Source organism: Sebastes umbrosus, chromosome 13 (assembly GCF_015220745.1).
Source record: "Sebastes umbrosus isolate fSebUmb1 chromosome 13, fSebUmb1.pri, whole genome shotgun sequence".
Classification (NCBI taxonomy): Eukaryota; Metazoa; Chordata; class Actinopteri; order Perciformes; family Sebastidae; genus Sebastes; species Sebastes umbrosus.
The window spans coordinates 29,325,483-29,345,344 of record NC_051281.1 but is presented as its reverse complement, the minus strand read 5'-3'; the positions used below and the strand labels follow the sequence as shown (position 1 = coordinate 29,345,344).

The following is a 19,862-nucleotide window of genomic DNA, read 5'->3' as shown; positions in this document are numbered from 1 at the left end:
AGCTGGGATCGGCTCCAGCCCCCCCGTGACCTGGAATAGGATAAGTGATTACAGATAATGGATGGATGGGTATGTTGATCGGAATAATTAAAAGAAAACTGCACAGTACTACAGTCCCGCTCATGACAACAGACTATACGAGACAGAGTGACAGAGTTAAATATTCATATTTGAGTCAGACAACTGAAAACTTGGCTCCACTGCGTTGTACGGTATGGCTCTACTCAACGCGACTCGCTCTTTTGGGGTTTTCCATTAGCATTTTTTTATTAACAGACCCAGATTTTTTTTTTAAATATGGCCTCACTCAAAACTATGCCATACTCTACATACACTACGGTGTACAATAGACAAAGTGCCCTGCAGCCTTCTGCTTGTATTTTCTATTTTTTTTCTTATTTTGCTGTGTTCGGGACGTTTCTGGGCTTTATCAAAGAGCGTTGGGGCCCCACATGGGGCTGTAACCCCGAGCCAATAACAGCGCACAGGGTGTTCAGATGGTCAAATGTCGTCACTTTGTTACGCTCCTTGGCGTCTGATACCGATGCAGAAGTCCCTCTTTAACTCTATCAGATACAAAGCGGCCGTATTTGACGGATGACAAAGGGTTGTGTATTTTTATATGCATGTGCTTCAGTGTTTCCCCTGCTCCTCTGTCTCTCCTCTGCTGTGTGCAGAGCGCTGCTATCAGTGTATCAGCTTGAGTTTGACCGAGAGCAGCGCTGAGCCACGGGGGACAGGATGAAGCCTGACCTTCGGCTGCTTTCACTCAAAATCTGGCAACTCGCCACCTTCCTGCAGGGTCGTGTTAGAGTTGTGGTTGTGTTTATTGTGCTTTAGAATGTAACCGCCCCTGAAACAATCAGACAATAATGTTTAATTTTTTCTGATTCATTGCTTTGTTCTCACTAACGCCGCTCCCTCTCATCAGTCACTCTATAGCTCGCTAAACCATCACTGCTCTCTCTCTCTCTCGCTCGCCTGCTGAGCCGAGGAGGAGTGGCCAACTTTGAATGATGTGTGTTTACAAACAGCAACTGACAAATGTGACATATTATACCTTTAACGTAAGGTGTAAACAAATTGCAACCTGAGTGTGATTGGATGAGACAGACCACATCTGGAGGTGTTCTGTCTGCCTGCCCCGTGATCAGCTCTCAGCCAAATGTAAATGCAATGGACATGGAAAACTTTCAGCAAGCAAGTTGGAAGGTCACCTAACTCCGCCTCTTCCTGCAATCTCAATCTGCCCATCAAGAAGCTACAGACAGCTCCTTCCTCCACAAAAGAAAACTAAGTAGCAGCACTGCTTCGTCAATATTAGTGTCAGGGGACTCACAGCGGAAGACATTTCTGGCAAGTGCCATCATCTGCAATAAGCACACATCTTTGGCTGTAACGTGTGTGCATATGTGTTTTGTATATTCGCATAATGTCCATTGGATGTGCACAACAGTACCGCATACAGCTGGTTTTGGTTGATGAGACATTTATTATGCGACGTCTGTGTTTGCACTAAGCCATTCAATTGTGCACTTATGAATATATTTCTGCACATGTGGTCACATCATGTAACAGTGTATGGGTGTTTCAGAATGTGGGCACTGAGTGCAGTTGTAAATGCAGTTGTTTAAGTTGACATTTTATGATCAGTTCAAACTTTTACTAGAAACACTTGTTCCATGTGGATCTTAATGATTATGGGTTAATGGGTAGAGCAAAGCAGTAACACTGCCAAGACTATAGAGCTTGAGTTCAACTGGGATCCCACATGCTCAATTATGTATAAAGTTAAATGGTACAATAATGCACTGGAGTAAAAGTGCCCATCCCTTGGCATATGGTAATATGGTTTCAGTCAACACACTGTTGCCTAAGCTAGAGGGACAATCATAATGGAAGTTGTATGTTTACGGTTTCCCCTTATATTTTCTCTCAGGTCACTGTTATTTGTAGGAACACAACCACCGCTTCTCTTGTTGACACTTGACATCAAGCCCCGAGGTGTCTCGCTCAAGGGCACCGCTGTGATATTATCATTCACTTAGTACTTCACATGAATGTGTTCACACATATAGTGGTGAGTGTGAGACTGTGCACTATATTCCTTTGTGATTTGTGTATGTGAGTTATGTGAGGCTGTCTCCTATTGTCTGAGACTGGGTGCCAAGAACACCAGCATATGATAATGTATGTGTGTGTGTGTGTGGTTTCCACTACCAAGGTGCTGAAATACTTGTTGGCTGCATGGCGCCTGGATAATTGCTAATGGCTATTCCACTATGGACAGGGCACGCACGCACGCACGCATATATACACACAACAATACACATGCACATGCACGCATGCTTCACTAACTAGCAGTGCCTCAACGCTGCTCATTAGCTGCTGAGGCGTGATAGTGAAATCTGGGTTACTGCTTTGCACGTTGACACACACACATATGCCACGCAAGCATAAACAACACACACAAATCCATAGGCACACACACACACGCACACACACGCACACACACACACACACACACACACACACACACACACGCACACACGCGCACACACACACACACACACACACACACACACACACACACACACACACACACGCACACACATACACACACACAAGTCGTGACCATCTATAAAGCTGGTTAATGTGGAGAGTAAAGGAGTCAGAGGAGAGCTTTGACAACGATAGAGAGGAGCTGGGGGGGCTATTCACCTTTTTATTGCTAATTAGGAAAATGAGTGAGATAAAAGAGAGAGAGAGAAAGAGAGAGAGAGAGAGAGAGAGAGCGAGAGCGTGAAAGAGAGACTGAAAGAAAACTTGCACCTCGTCCTTTTGATGACATTAAGTGATGCTAATTTAGTTGCAGCGCCTCAATTTGACAGAGAGAGGTGGAAGGAGAGGATGAGTGCTTTTGTTCATCTCTTAATTTCCATATCAGGTTAATATTGTACATGATGTGAAGCCAGAACAGTAAGAAGCCTGCAAAGGCGACGCTGCGCCTCTGTTACCTGAGGTCATAGTGATATACGAGGCCGGGCCTCGTCACGGACATATGAGCTGTGAAATCAGGTGATCCGTGTGGAGCGGTGGGCTCTTTGCCCAGGGTAGAGATTAAACACCTCTCAAGAGAGGGACGCTGTGTTTTATTGAAACTAATGCTTCGATCTATCTTGATTTGAACACAGACATGGGGTAGAAATTAACAATAAAACAGTAGATCTTTTTTTCCACCAGCTGGTTGGTGTGCTGATATGACTGGGCCAAATGAGCCACAATGACACCCAACAAACATCTCGACACCCAGCCCGGTCGCACTAAATGGCATATAAATGACACGGTAATTTGCAAGTAATTTTGCATGCAATAAGAACGCCATTCATGCTTTTTGCCGTGTCATTTGTACGCCACGTAGTCTGTATTGACTGCAATGTAAACACATCCGTGTAAATATGGTACGCTCAGAGCTAGTGACGTAAAATAAAAAGTGAGAGAGAGACAGCTGATGGCGGGTGGGAGGGGAGGGGAGGTGGATGGGTCCAACAAACACAGGATTTTCAACCAGGAGACCGGTGTTCATGTCCCAAAGTGTTGTTATTGAGTTATTTAGAAGTTACGTTAGTGACGTTTGTTTTGTGTTTCCGTACTTCTGTTACATTATTTCCCTACATATTTACTTAGTTTATGTACTTATATTTAAGCCAAATATGATGTATTCCCTAAACCTAATGTTTTTGTTGCCTAAACCTACCTGCGACCGTTACCGCTGTGTTGTTGCGTGGCACAAATGACACGCGAAAAAGGGTAAAATATGTTCTCATGACATGCAGAATGTCTTCGTAATGTCCTGCTATTTATACTAGGGATGCACAGATCCGGCTTTTTCAGTCCCGATACCGACAGCGATACCTTGGCTTTGGGTATCGACCGATACCGAGTACTGATCCGATACCAGTGTTTAATGAATAAGCTGTATGCCTCACTGTGTGGAAGTGACTGCGATCATTCTTTTATGTGTAAGGCAACATCAGGCTTGACCTAAACATTGCTTTCCATAACTTTGCAAAACAAAATATGACCAATAAATACATAGATATAAATGTATTTAATTGTTCTTTTAAAATAATAAATCGTTCCTCAACAACTTGGTAAAAGAAATCTTCAAAAGAATTACTATTCAAGTGTAAACCTTTTTAATGCAGTAACAAATTGTTCAAAACTTAAACAGCAATTACAATTATAGTATATAATGTATATAGAGTATAAACGTAGAATTGAATTTTATAGATTGGATCCATTGTCACCAATATCCGATCCAGCTATTTGAGTCAGTATCGGCCCGATATCAGATCAGGTGTCGGCATCGGTGCATCCCTAATTTATGTGCCTTCTGATGAGATGACACCATATGATCTAAACAGTGGCATATTAAGAATTGTTCTGCTTCTTGACAGATTTTTGTGTTTAAATCCATAAAATTAACAGCAATTACACGATCCAATTCAAATGTTAATGTGCAAAACCAGTCTTCCTCATTTGGTCCAATTCGGGGATTTTCTACGGCCTCGCTCCGTTCGATACTAATTCCCTTCCAGTAAATTGGTAAGTTACGCATCACAAGCGGCAGAGAGAGAGGAATAATCAAAACATGCTGATGGAAGACAATTCATCAGCACTTAACTTAAGCTGTAATAGAACGTTTTCATTTGAGACCTGTACAGAAAATCCTGCATACATTTCTCACATGTTGTTACTATTGTGTTGTTTTTGATGTGACTTATGACGAGAGGATTTCTTCAGATAAATAGGCTGTGAAATCACATCTGTGGTGTTCACTGTAGCATCACATTGCATAATGGTGCTGGGAATCTGAAGCCGCTGTCACAAACAGATCGGAGGAATTAAAGGTCACTAGTTCAAATCCCTGACCTCAACCAATCTGTATGTATGTGGCTGAATTCCACCAGAAATCTTTACCCTAAAAGAGCACATTTATTATTTAAAACTTGGGGGAAGCATTGCACATGCCATCACACCTGAGAGCTACCTTAGGCGTACTCTATCCAATTCATATGCAGCATACAGTATACTATATATTACTTTATATAAGTGTCGTATAATTCCAGATAAGTACAGTACGCTACTGAATTTTTTAAAAATGGCCTACAATCCAGCCTCTGTTTTGTTTCCACAAAAAGAAATATCTTAGTAATTATTTCAATTTCAAGTCTCTGTAAATGGAAAATAACAAACATACCTTTGAAATGCAGCTATTATTTATATTTATTAACAATTTATGTTTACTGTATAAAGACTAATGCACACCAAAACAACCAATATAAAAGTGCAATGAATAAGAAAGCAATAAGAGATGGGTATTTAAGATAATAAAAGATAAATAAAATACAAGGAAATAAAAATAAATACAAAATTATGAAACTACACAAAATAAGCGGATTGTTCTAAAATAATAAGATTTTAATAAAATAAAAGAGAATAAAAGAGATAATGATCAGCAATAAAATGCTGGTTAAATAAAATGGAGTAAAATAAACACTATAATGATGATGATAAATAAAATAAGTATTAAAAATAAAAAAAACATAAAATTATAAAACACTACATAAAAGCCAGACTAAATAGATGGGTTTTTTAGTTTACGTTTAAAAATAACAATATTTTCAGTTCCTCTCAGTTCCTCTGGAAGGTTACCAATGTGTGTGCTCTCCTTTTGGTTTTGGTCAGCACTCGTGCAGCAGAATTTTGAATTAATTGTAGCTGATTTATTGTATTCTTTGGTAGACCAGAAAGGAGAGCGTTATAGTAGTCCAGCCTGCTAGTTATAAAAGCGTGCATCAGTCTCACTTTGTTGCTCAGAGAGAGAAATGACCTCACTTTGGAGATATTCTTCAGATGATAAAACTATGTTTTTGTTATACTCCAGACATGAGCCTTGAAATTAAAATCAGAATCAAAAATCACTCCTAGATGTCTTGCTTCTTGACTTGGCTTGAGTCCTTGTGTATTTAGTTTAGAGGCCAGTTTCTCTCTCTGAGTCTTTGAACCAATTATCATTACTGCCGTAAAAAGCTGCTATGGGAATAAAATCTACCTTTGACTAAGTTTAACCACTTTTGTGTTCCCACCAGGTCACAGGATTCAAACTGGTGATGCTACAGTCACGTGCACTTCCAGCATCAGAAGTTAGTGAGCCTCCTGTTGTCCTGTGCTGTAGCCCAGAAGCCACAAACTGCTCCAGCACACGACAGGATGGTTGCAAGAAACATCTCCCGACTACAAGCAGCATGTACATGTTCCCATACCTCAGCCCTCTGTAACCCTCAGGTCATTGCTATAAATACCAATGTGTAACCATTTGACCAGTCTGGTTAAAGGTAAATGTTATAGGAGAAATCCTTCGCAGGCTCTTTGGCGACTGGCTATACATGACTACGTGTCACAAGCTCTTGATGTCGTGGGCCACTTTGACGTGTACTATCATGTACTTTCCGTGAAGCAGAAAAAAAGAAATTCTTCAAAAGAAAAATTCCAGCCTGATGCACTGGTAGAGTGAGCCGCTGCGACAGGCTCTCTATGTCACTGTTATGTAAGGTTAAATGTAATGTATGAGAGCAGCAGCCCAGATAAATGGTTCTGTGGTTCTCAGTGAGAGGGCTGATGTCTTGGACAAGGAGGGCTTACGTTCATCATTTCTATTCTTATAATAAAAAAATGTTACAAAATACAAGCACACACATTGCTATATGGGAAGATATGCGGTGTAACAGGTGGCTAATGGGTACCACATGGTTACCAATAAATTATTTTGATACTGGATCTTTTTAGGTATAATGATTGAAACGATAATTCAAGTGATTTTAGTGTGGATGAGTGAGTGCCAATACAGGAAGTAACAATTTAGAGTTTGGATCACACACATTAGATCATAAGACATGACTTTGACCTTTTAAATGTTGCACTTACCAATACTTTTATAATAATGACAATGTATCACATGACTAAAAGGTGAATTACCAGCCAGTTTTTTTATTTTATTTGTTTACACATATAAAAAGGTACAATTAGAGATTACATAAACAACAAATGTGATGGAGGTGCAAAAAAACATTTTGCCCAAATCAGTATAGTAGAGTATGTTGAAAAAGTCATAGTATAGTATGCCATAAGTAAAAAAAGTCATAATTTAGTCTGTCGAAAATGTCATCAAAATTCATAAAAAGTCATAGTATAGCACACCGAAAAAGTCATAAAAAAGTAATTGTATAGTATATCGAAAAAGTCAGAAAAAAGTATTGGCATAGTATCATCACTTTAGATGAGGTCACACAAAATACTGAACTAATAATAATAATAATACATTTTATTTGGTGGCGCATTTCAAGACACCCAAGGTCACCTTTCAAAGATTAAATTACACTCAAACAGATAAAAACAGCCAGACATGACAAAGACACATTTATGCAGACACATGTGATGGACTGATGGACACTACAGTGATGATGCCAGTTTGAACAGGTGAGTTTTGAGGAGGGATTTGAATGTTGTAACGGTGTCAGACTGCCAGATGTGAGCAGGGAGGGAGTTCCAGAGCCTGGGAGCAGAGCAGCTGAACGCCCTAGCTCCCATGGTGCTGGGCGATGGTTCAATCTTCACAGGAAACAACTAGGTTTAGGCAACAAAACTATCGGTTCTCGTGACATCCCTAAACTCCACACAGAAGGAACCCAAGCCGGGTTTGAACCGTGCTGCCCCCACATAGTGCTGTAATTGTAAAAATCAATCAATACTCTTTAACAGTGACAGTATTATTTCCCCTTACCATGTATTTCAGTTGCTTAACCTTAACTTTACCATGCTGTAGTTGTCATGCTTGGATAATGACACAATAAACATTTAAAACTATGCATCATTGAACACAATCCAGGGTTATGCAAAATTGTGCAATATCAACATTCTGTTTGGCCAGTGGGTTACAATAATTGACCTAAGTGGATCGTGAACACACACACACACACAAACACACACTCACAATGGGTGGTTTGTTCATTTAGAAAGCAATAGTGGCAAGAGAGACGGTTGATATCCCCCAACATTACCATACAACTAATTAGGAAGAGTTTTCCACAGGGTGATGCCTTTGTCTTCATAACTGTAGACAGACACAAAACAGTTTCTACTGCACACACCAATTACTGCCGGGCCTTTAGGCTCACCAATCCTCTCAAAAGAGTATGAAATAGGATATTTGAAGCAAACTTCCTTTGGTGAGTATGTATTGATCGGAGTGCAGTAAACTGCTTTTTGCTGCAGCTAACCGCACTACAGGCAAAATACTGAATACTGAAACCCCTCAGCGCAGTGCATGTAAGCACAACCCTCGGGCGACTGTTTGACTGTCCTGTCTTTTGAGGGCTTCACGTGCAGAAAACATCTCACTTAATCATGAAATCATTTGTCACTTGTTAGATATCTGTATTTACCGCCACCATAAGGGACTCTCAGGAAGGAGAGAGAACTGAAGAGAGAGAGAGACTTACGGGAGAGGAAGTGGTTGAGGCAAGTTATCTAATATTACACATGAAAAGCAGCTCCATCAAAAGGGGGCATGGCTGCTTTTCATGGTTTTCTTCTCCTCCTTGCATCCCTTGTTCACCCATCTATCTAATTAGCCGGAGTCCGGTGGGCGGGTCTGTCACACAGGATGCACGCAAACACACGCATGGAAACACACAACGCCATACTAAACAGACACAGATATATATCAGCTCTATTAAAACTTTCACTATCCAGCCCCACCTACCTCATTTATCTCTCTCTGTCTTGTTAGACTGTCTCTTACTACCCCCCACCTCTCTCTCTCTCTCTCTCTCTTGCTACTGATTTATGGAGATTCTTAAAAATGTCCCCTTGAGTCCTTCACACCAGAAATACATCCTCCTCTGCACATATAAAATCCATGCATTCCTGTTCTCTAGATAGATGACAGCTTAACTGGGAACTGGGGCAAAAACCAGCCCCATTTAACCGTCTCTGGTGGTAACATCACAAAGTCCCGATATTTCTCTTTAACAGTGGCGGGACAACTAACTCTTTCTGTCTCTCCCTGCCCTATCTAAAACAAATCTATGCCTGCCGGTGCTGCAGGATGTCAGCCAACCAAATACAACATCTCGCAGCTCATTTGATTGACAGTCAAACCATTGCACACTGATGCAACAAACGCTTATCTCTTCAAGAAATATGTAGCATTTCATCATGGAGAAGCCTGTATCTCGTCTCCTGTCCTTGGCTTTTCAATGCTGAGTAACGCCTTAGAAATACAAACACTTACGTTAAAGGATAGGCTACCATTGTTCAATTCTTAATACAATATTTTCTTTTCATAGCCCAGGAAGTGAGTCCTTCATAGAGAGAGTGAGTCACTGTAAGAAATGAGGGGGGGACAAGAGATGCTCATTATGACTATACACTGCTTGCCCAGAGACAACAATGGGCCCCGGGCACAGATATGAAAAAGGCCCCACCACCTCTACTAGCAAGACAGACAGACTTTATATAGTTGTTAGCTGCTTTTTGTTGGTCTTTTTGTATTTCATTTGTGTCTATTTGTCATTGTTTGGTGTGTATTTGTAGTCATTTCGAGTCTCTTTGTAGTTGTTTTGTGCATATTTAGTCATTTTGTGTCTCTTTGGAGTCATTTTGAGTCTATTTGTAGTTGTTTTGTGTCTGTTTGTAGTTGTTGGGTGTCTCTTTTTAGTTGTTGGGTGTCTCTTTTTAGTTGTTTTGTGTGTCTTTGTGGTCAATTAGTGTCACTTTGTAGTTATTTTGCGTCTCTTTGTAGTCATTTTGGGTCACTTTGTAATCATTTTGGGTCTCTTTGTCATCATTTTGTGTTACTTTGGAGTCATTTTGGGTCTCTTTGTAGTCATTTTGGGTCACTTTGTAGTCATTTTGGGTCTCTTTGTAGTCATTTTGTGTTACTTTGGAGTCATTTTGGGTCATTTTGTAGTCATTTTGGGTCTCTTTGTAGTCATTTTGGGTCACTTTGTAGTCATTTTGGGTCTCTGTAGTTGCTTTGTGTCCGTAGTCATTGTCTCTTTTTAGATGTTTTTTGTGTCTTTGTGGTCATTTTGTGTCACTTTATAATTTTTTTGGTGTTTTTGCTGTTTTTCTTTGTCTGTGGTTGGTTTGCCCCTTTTTGTGAGTCTCTTTGTAGTCATTTTGAGTCTACTTGTAGTTGTTTGGTGTCTCCTTTTAGTTGTTTTATGTGCCTTTGTTGTCATTTTGGGTCTCTGGAGTCATTTTAAGTCTCTTTGTAGTCATTTTCTGTCTCTTTGCAGTTGTTTTGTGTGTCTTCGTATTCAATGTGGGTCTTTTTGTAGTTGCTTTTATGTCTTTTTTTATTTGTTATTTTGTGTCTCTGTGGTTGTTTTTCCCCTTTTCATAGTCCTCGTGAGTCTCTTTGTGGTGTCTTTGCAGCTGTTTTGCCTCTCTTTATAGATGTTTTGGTCTGTTTGGAGTCATTTTATGTTTCTTTGTTGTCATGTTGAGTCTCTTCCTGGTTGGTTGAGTGTCTCTTTGAGTGACAGTTTGTGGTGAAGGCCAGGGGAGGCCTCTGACACTTTGGGTCCCTGGGCCTGTGCCCAGTAGGGCCGCTAGGTAATCCATCCATGACTGCAGCATTAAGCAGCTACAGAGCCGGGTATTTCCCTCAGGACTGGGTGGAGGCCAGAACAGAGCTAAAAAGAGAACGAATATTGGACTTAGATTCATCAGGCGGACACAAACACGACTCCAAATGAATGCTAATATTGTTCTGTGTCTGCTGGATGTGTAACTTACTCTATCAGCTTTATAAGGTCATAAAATGTCATTGTTGTGTTTACAGCTTTTTTTGCGGCACCCACAAGTGGCCCAACAAGGTTTAAGTATGAACTAAACTAGGCTTCAGACTACTAAACTACATAAGGCATGGGAATATTTCATTAAGACAGACTTGAAAGAATCTGAAATTATTCTTTAAATCAGCCGGATTTCTGAAAGCTCCGTTGATTCTGAACAAAGCCACCCAACCAAAATTAATCAACTTGAGCTTTTCTTTTAATAAGTTTTATTTTCATTTTGGAAGAGAAATTGATTAAAAGCTGGCCCGAGACTTATTAAAACTTCTATGTAGGGACCAACCAGATATTGTCCCATGATGACCCACTCCTCACACTTTTAGGCTGAGTACACTTCGTCAACCATTTCGATTGTTTACAGGATATTCAGTCACTCCAGTCAAACTGTCAGAGTTGCCAGATGTTTTCCCTCGAGTCGTTCCTCAAAAGTATTTCCCTTTTGTCATTTTACTACCGTCCAGTGAGTCGCTTATGTGTGAAATATTTCAAACAAATTCAAATTGAATCCTGAGCCGTCAGATGAAAGACGATCATGTCAGGGAAAGAGGATTAAAGTGTCAGTCCCTCCATATCTGTGGGAAAGAGTGAAGACTCCTTTTCCCTTAAGCCATTCCGTACTCGCTTGTCGAAAAACCGTTACCAGAGAAAATTTAAAAAATGGCTTCTGTCACGGCACAAATGACTTCAATTAGGTTATTTTGATTAGTATCAACGATGTGCTCTATTGATTAAAGTATGCAGTCTGTCTTTTAAAAGTGTCCGTAAGACTGATGATGGACTAAAAGAATTCTGGACGGATGAATGAACCGCCTGAATGGGCATAATTATTTAGGGATCTTGGGACATACAGTATAATGCTTTTGAAGAAAAACTCTGCTGTTGCAGGTGGGAATGTGGTGGAAATAGTAATGAGGCAACCTGGTGCTGCTGTGATGAGTCATACCTTTCTCTCTCTGTACAACATAGTACACCTACATGGAACCTTTGTAACGAGAAACAAAGGGCAAAGAGGAGTGCCTGAACACCTTTGTCGGGGAGCGTCACGGCGTGTGCACGCTGCGCTTTGGTTGCAACTGTGATTTCTTTGTCTTTTACCACTGAGAAGTCCATTACAGGTGTAACTGCAAAACGACCAAAAGTGAGGACGCTGAGTACATTTTTGTAGGACTCCACTAGCACTTCGTTTGGGGTTAGGGGATGAGTTTCGCGTTACAGTTCAGCTAAGGGGTAAAGCATTTTGTGGTTAGCGTTAGCGGTAGAGGTTTGGGAATGAACTTAAGTCAACTGAATGTCATGAGCCTAGAAATACATGTACTGTAGAGACATGTTTGCATGCAGCAGAGAAATACTGTAAGACATAGAGATAAGAGACTGAAAATGAGATTTCCCTGCATCACATGGCTTCATCAGCTGAGTGGCCTCATCATACATTTTGTATTGGTGGCAATGCAGAATGAAGGCAATTAAATGATTGACACAATTTAATTAAATCCATGTCCAGCACTCTCATTACATCTTGTTCATTTGTGGATCTGGTGTACTACAGGTGGAAATGACATAACCTATCACTTCGCTGATAGAAGCGGTTGCATCACACTTCATACTAAAAGTCAACAGACATCCCACTGTGATATTCAGTTCAGTACAAAACTCACAGACACTGTTAATAAGGTTAACAGCTTTACACTGCACGTAGAGCGCATGCATCACATGCATCATGATTGCTTCTGTTTCTTTCCCAGTCATTTAACTAGAGACCATCACACCAGCCACAACACCAAATCTGGGGCAATGGTCCCTTGCCCACCTCCTACCCCCCTACTTCCGGCACCCTTCCTCACTTGATCTCAAGGGGTGAGGAAGTGGGAGGACGACCACCGCCGTCATGGCGGCCGCGGCTAATGCATGAGCTAATGCAAAACGCGAAACATAAAGTAGTAGTAAGATGGAGCTCAGAAGTGGAGGACCAACTTGTTAATTTTCGTCGCGGCCGCCATGACGGCAGTGGTTGTCCTCGTGCTTCCTCACCCCTTAATCCTCACCCCGGACAGCCTTCAGTTTCAGGGTTTTTTTTCTTTTTAAAGAGCAATGGAATTACCTCAACAAGCATAATTTCTATCAGATTATTTTTCTTGCACAAAATAAATTTGTGACTATCCTTACACTGTTTACTTACATTGTTTGCCTTTATTAGACACTTAACAGTAGAGAGACAACAGGAAATGAGGAGAGCGATACAGCACATGAGGAACAACGTGCAACAAAGGTTCCCGGCCGGACGTGAAGCGTGGATGTTGCAGCTCACGATCGCCACCACCAGGGCACGACAAAATGTATCTTGTTTAAATCCGTTCAGAAAAACTTGATTAGATATTCTCCTCAAATGGTTCTGTCCTAGTAGATCTTAAGAAGGAGCTGCTCTTGGATAACACATCACCATCCAGGTCTGTGTTGACAGCTCACTGCCAACATAAATGGATATTTTATCTTATTTATTCCTAAAAGTGAACCAATATCGGGTATTGGGTCCGGTACTGTGCTCATGTACTCGTACTCGCAAAACGGCTCCGATACAACGGCACCGATACCACTTTACGGTGGTGCGCTCGACCCCGCTGGGCCAGGATCCCACCTAAGCCGGTGCGCGCCGGCTCTCATTTTCATTGTGCCACGGGGTTTTGCTTGCACCCTCTGACTCGCAGTCACTTGGGTTGCCAACATCACCGCAGACCCCTGGTGCCTTTTACGTAGGTACCGTATCGGTATCGCCGAGTACCTAAATGTAAATACTTGTACTCGTACTCGGTCTGAAAAAAGTGGTATCGGTGCATCCCTAGTGACAACACTAATAACCTGATAATAATACACGATTGTTGTAACAAGTTAAAATAATGACTGCCACTTCAACGGGAGAATCTAACATTTAGAGGAGCCCACACCCCCCCACCTATCAAAGTGATTTACTTCAACCCACCGAACACTGCAGGATCTGGTTCAGTAGGAGCTGAATGTCAGAGCCCTTTTTTTAGCAGCAATAACAGGAGGTGCCGTAATGTTATCCATCACTTGTTCTGTACACCGAAGAGACATAAAACCTGAAGGTGAGTGTTACGCGACTTCTGCGTTTTTAAGCAGATTGTTGTATTTTTCAAATAAAGTGTGTTTTCAGTATAGCCCCCCCCCAAACTGTAATCCATAAGGGAAGAGAGGTTGGTTACCTCCAGTCTGAGTTTAGTTTCAGGGTTCTAAGATAGATGAATAAAAACAACTGAACAGGTTAGGTTGGGCACATTTCCTACCTGTGAGAACTCATTATAATAAAAGAGTTGACTTGTGAGGTTAGTGATGCAGTGAGTGGGTGTCGTGTTATTTCATGGATTTTTAAGAATAATAAATTCTTTTGCAAATTAGATCTTCGCATTCCCATACAGAGAAATAAAAAGCAACCCTAACTCTGGAAAAACAACAACATTTGCACCGATACCGATGCCAGATCAGATATCGGGCCGATACTGAGTCAAATGGCTGGATCGGGTATCGGTGACAATGGGGCCGATCTATTCAATTAAATTCTATGTTTATATTTATACATTATATACTGGAATATTCGATTCATGTTTAAATTTTGACCAATTTGTTGCTGCATTAAAAAGGTTTACACTTCAATTGTAATTCCTTTCAATTTTGACAATTTTTTACCAAGTTGTTGGTGTACGATTTATTATTTTGATAATCAAAAATTACATTTTGTTTTACAAAGTTTACAAAGCGATGTTCAAGTCAAGGTTGATGTTGCCTTATACATAAAAGAATAATCCCAGTCACTCGGTATCGGCCGATACTCAAAGCCCAGGTATCGCTATCGGTATCGGTACTAAAAAGGTTGAATCCGTGCATCCCTATCTGCTTATTGAGACAGAGCTGTATCCCTGGTTGCAGAGATTAGAGAGGACCTATTATGCTCATTTTCAGGTGCATACTTGTTGTTGTTTACATGCTTTAATGTTTAAAAAACTTGTTATTTTTCTCATATCGGCTGCGCTGCAGCACCTCTTTTCAACATCTGTCTGAAACACTCTGTATGAGCTCCCCCCCACCCGAAAAGCCCAGTCTGCTCTGACTGGTTAGCTGGCCCACTCTGTTATGATTGGTCCACCGAACCAAACTCCTCGTACTTTGCTCCAGCTCCGCTCCAGCGTTACGGAAGAAAAGGCAGGACTTCAAGCGAGGCGTTTCTGCCAGTTTAGGAGCTGTGGGGGAGAGTAACTCCCTTTGGCGTGGACTTTGTACTTTGTAACTTTGCAGACATGCACAAAAAACTATATAACACACTAAAGGAAAGGGACAAAGAACAAAAGCATAATAGGTCCCCTTTAAGGACCAAAGACTTTCAGCTTCCTCTTGATGTAGCCATATAGATTTATAAGAAAAGTAAGGCAGTGTATATATATATGTTCTCCGTCACACTTTTCACTGACTGAAACCACTTCCACTTCCCAGCTGCACTGCTGTGCTCCAGTTTAAACAAAGATTATGCTGTTTACACTTCACCACACATAGCGGCAGGTACCACTATTAATCCTAAAATATAATTTGATATCATATCATAACAGTTTAGGTAATTAGTATAATGAGAGTGAGAGAGGCAATTAAGTATTTTATGGGCTACACTATAATTTACTGGCAATGTTACCCTCATGCACAATCTACATTTGTATTTGTTCATATATTTACCTTTCATTTTATATCACCCACAGTAATTTTTATTCTTGTACTTGTTTTTACTAATGACTTTTTAATCACTTTACATTTGCATTACCTCCATTAGCACATACATTTGTATTATAGTGGCAGCTCTCTGTAGTAGTTCTGGTGGTCAGACTCACTTCACTGCTGTGTTTTTATCTTATTCTTATGTTTTTATTCTTTATTCCTGTGTGTATCAGTGTTTTGTATAAGCTACTGGATGCCTGAATTCCCCTTGGGATCAATAAGCGCCTATCTGCCTATATATCTATCTATCTATCTATCTATCTATCTATATCTAAACAATTAAAAGTCATTTTAATATGATTATTGAGTACCACAAACACAGAGCCCCCTGGCACAATATTGCATTTTTCGTCGTATGGAACATCAAACTTGTCGTTCATCTTTAATCAAGTCGAGATTATTAACACATGTGGGTTCAAATATAAATATTAATATAGTCAGTCGGGATGTTCTTCTGTTTGTCTCTGGATGTGAATGAGAGTCATTGAACATCTTATTAAGCCTCCATAAACCCCCAGAAGTCCATCCTAACTCACTTGTTTCAAACTGATTTGCATGAGGGGGAATCCATTTCGTCACGTCTGATGAATTATGTGATATTTTCCAAACAGAGGTCATACTTTACTGCCTTTTTTTTAATACATCTTCATTACAAACATGGATGCAGCAAACAGTGTGAGAGAGAGACTCACCTACAATGAACCACAGGAGCGTGTGTTTCTGCAGAGCTGCTCCGGTCTGCGGTCCCATCCTGTCGCTCTCACAGTGATCCACTGGATGAAGTTTTTTTTTGGGGGGGGGGGGGGGGGGGGGGGAGTGAAGTGGAGGGGAGAGCAACTAACAAGAGCTCAAAGAATAATAGGTAACATCATATAGATGACAGCAGGTAAAGAAATCCATGTGATATCCGTGCGTCCGGTCAAGAATCCTTTCGCTGGATCACCTTTGCGCAAACTGCTCTGGGAGCTGTGGTGGTGTGGGGGGGTTAGCCAAGACTCGTCCTGTCCCTGATCCTGCTGGACCTGAACTCCCCCGAGACTTCCTGTCACCGATCCTCTGTCATCCACGCATGACACATACTGACTCGTAAAGTTGTAGCTCTCTTTTCCAGCAAGAAATCCAGAGCGCGCTGGTGAAGTGTTGCAGTTGGTGTTGGGAACGAACGGTGCTGTGCGCAACGGGACGCACCAGACCAGCCCGGGACCGGTGGACCGGTGGACCGGTGGAGCGGAGAGAGACTGAGGCTGGCTGAGGACGGTTCACTGCCTATCTGCGAGGATACGGCTGTGGTGGGTGAGCGGCGGCGGCGGGGACACACGGGACAGACGGGACAGACACCCAGACACAGCAATTATACAGCACGGGGGGGGGGGGGGAGGCACCGGACTCCTAACGGTACTTTTCCATTGGTTAAAGGATACCAAGCAGCCAAAGCAGCCTATGACAAAACACTTAATGAATCCAACAAACTAAATACACAAATAAACAAACAAAAAGTAACCGGATATAGCCGGAATCTGTTGAGAAAACTATTCACACTGTAGGACTGTTATTAATACTTCAAACTGTATTTTCCTTTTAGAAATGTTGGTGTTATAATAGGAGATAAAAACGTGTGTGCAGGACAGGAATCATTGTGCCTCACAGGAAAAAACAGTGGTCGAATGTAACTAAGTACATCAAGTAGTATATTGAAGTACAATTTTGATGTACTTGTACTTTACTTAAAGGTCCCATATTGTAAAAAGTGAGATTTTCACGTTTTTTATATTATAAAGCAGGTTTAAGTGATATATAAATACTGTGAAAGTATCAAAACACTCAATCCATGGAGAAATACACACAGCCCGTATTCAGAAACTGTGAGTTTGAAACAAGCCGTTAGGATTTCTGTCCATTTGTGATGTCACAAATCTACAATATTTAGACCATTTCACAGTTTTAAACGTAAACATTCTAAATGTGTCCCAGTTTATTTCCTGTTGCAGTGTATGTGAATAACATCAGCTGACAGGATGTAAACATGGACCAAAGCTGTTTCCTAGCAACGCAATTCCATTGTCATTCCGCTGAAATGTACTAAAACGGAGCGTTTCAGACAGAGGGTAAATACAGGTATAGTTAGACAGACAGGATGAGAAAAATAATGTGTTTTTTGAACATTAAAACATGTAAAGATGTTCTAGTAGAAACCCAAAATACAAATATGAACCTGAAAATGACCATGATATGTCCCCTTTAAGTATTTCTATTTTCTGCTCATTTCTACATCTACTCCACTACATCTCAGAGGGAATTAATGTACTTTTTACTGCACTATCTGACAGCTTTAGTTACATTACAGATTCGGGTTATTAAAACAATAATATAACAACTAATAAATTATGATGTATCCGTATCAATGAAACTTCCCAGCAGTAACCTATAAATTAAACCTAGCAGTATATAAAGTAATTCATATTAGCTCCACCTTTACCAGCTGCAACATTAAAGTGATGAACACATTAATGCATCAATAATTATTATCCTATATATATACAGTATATATATATATATATATACAGTATATATATATATATATATATATATATATATATATATATATATATATATATTGCTACTTTAAGTATGTTTTGATGCTGATTCTTCTGTTGCTTTGTCGTTTGAAAGCAGGACTTTTACTTTTAACAGAGTATTTCTACACTGTGATATTAGTAGTTTTTTTTTTTTAGTAAAAGATGAGTACTTCTTCCCCCACTGGGGCAAAACAACTCCACAAACAACTTTTCAAGAACCATCATTTCACAAATCTACATAATATTGAGTGCAAAGAGCTCAATGTGCATCATATGTGATAGTGTTGAGTGTAGAAGAGTAGTTCAGGTCCACCTGTGGTGAGGGTCTGAAGTCAGGTGTAATGTGTGTGGATTGATGCGCTGGTTCAGGATTGGATTCAAAGTTGTTCAACGTCGCCATCTAGCGGTCAACTGGATCGTTACAACGCAAGTTTACTCAAAATCTCTACACGAGTACTGTTAGTTCATTGGGCTGATATTGTTGATGTTTTGCATTACTTTTTTTTCTTCATAATTTCTTTACATCCTATTTATGATGATGGAAGATTACACTCTTTAGCAGACTATAAGGACCCAATAACTTTGTTGCTGTTCAATTATTTTTTTGCTCTTCAGACAATTTCTCGGTCTGATTTTCCTTCTTTGTAATGTAATAAAACAGTTATTTTTGTTTTATGTTTTGAATGTAACACTGAAAATATTAAACAGTTCAAAGTGGCTTTAAGTTTCAGCAGAAATTAATAAAAACAAAATGCCTCCAGTGCAGCACTCTACCATGGCTTACCCAGCGTGACCCATTGTGGTTATACAGCCCAGTCGCACAGAAGTTTGTGAAATAGTCACAAAATGTAATGTATTGATTTGTGTACATAGACACAAATTTCCCATTTTTTTCTTGATGGTTAGCACAAAATCAATACGTCATAATCCACATCATTTTGTACCGGGAAGTATAAAGAGCGACAAAAGCCGCGTAGGGAGGAGGCCGGCATGGATGGTTGGGTAAAAAAAACAAAAAAAAAACAGACTTCAGCCCAGGAGACCGGTGTTTGTGTCCCATCTCCCTTGTGAAACCAGAAGTCAACATTGATTTATTTGTCACGTTACTTCCGTACTTAAGTTACAGCACTTCCAGAGTTATTTGTAACAAGACTGTACCACAATCTTTTTCTCAAGCTAACTAAGTCGTTTTTGTAACATAACTTCCGTACTTAAGTTACACCACTTCTGTTGTTATTTGAACCCAAACTGTGATCTTTTCCTAAACCATATAAGTAGTTTTATTGCTTAAACCTAACTAAGTAGTTTTGTTGCTGAAACCTAACAAAGTCAATCTTTTCCTAAACCTAAGTAGTTTTATTTTCAAAAGACTGGACCGGAAAATTCACGTGTTGCTGGACATTCGTAGGAAAACTCATGATATACGTTGTTGAAAGTCGTGCTGAGCGTCACGAAAAAAAAGGCACATTTGTGTCTATGTACACGATGCAAATAGATTAGACTGGGCTGGGTTTTTAGGTTGGATAATCTTTTTTAATACAGCGTACTCTTGCTAGTTTCTCAACATTACCAACGCCAGCTTTAA

At 40.3% G+C, this 19,862-nt stretch overlaps 1 protein-coding gene across 1 annotated transcript in view; it reads right to left on the bottom strand.

Annotated features, from left to right (window-relative positions):
* Window positions 1-17,047, bottom strand: part of ramp1 (receptor activity modifying protein 1) — a 93,687-nt gene extending 76,640 nt beyond the window's left edge. Inside the window, exon 1 of the mRNA XM_037789154.1 lies at window positions 16,394-17,047. Coding sequence (XP_037645082.1) covers window positions 16,394-16,451 — 58 coding nt within the window. The 5' untranslated portion in view covers window positions 16,452-17,047. The remainder of the gene's footprint in view (window positions 1-16,393) is intronic.
* Between the last annotated feature and the right edge of the window lie 2,815 nt (window positions 17,048-19,862).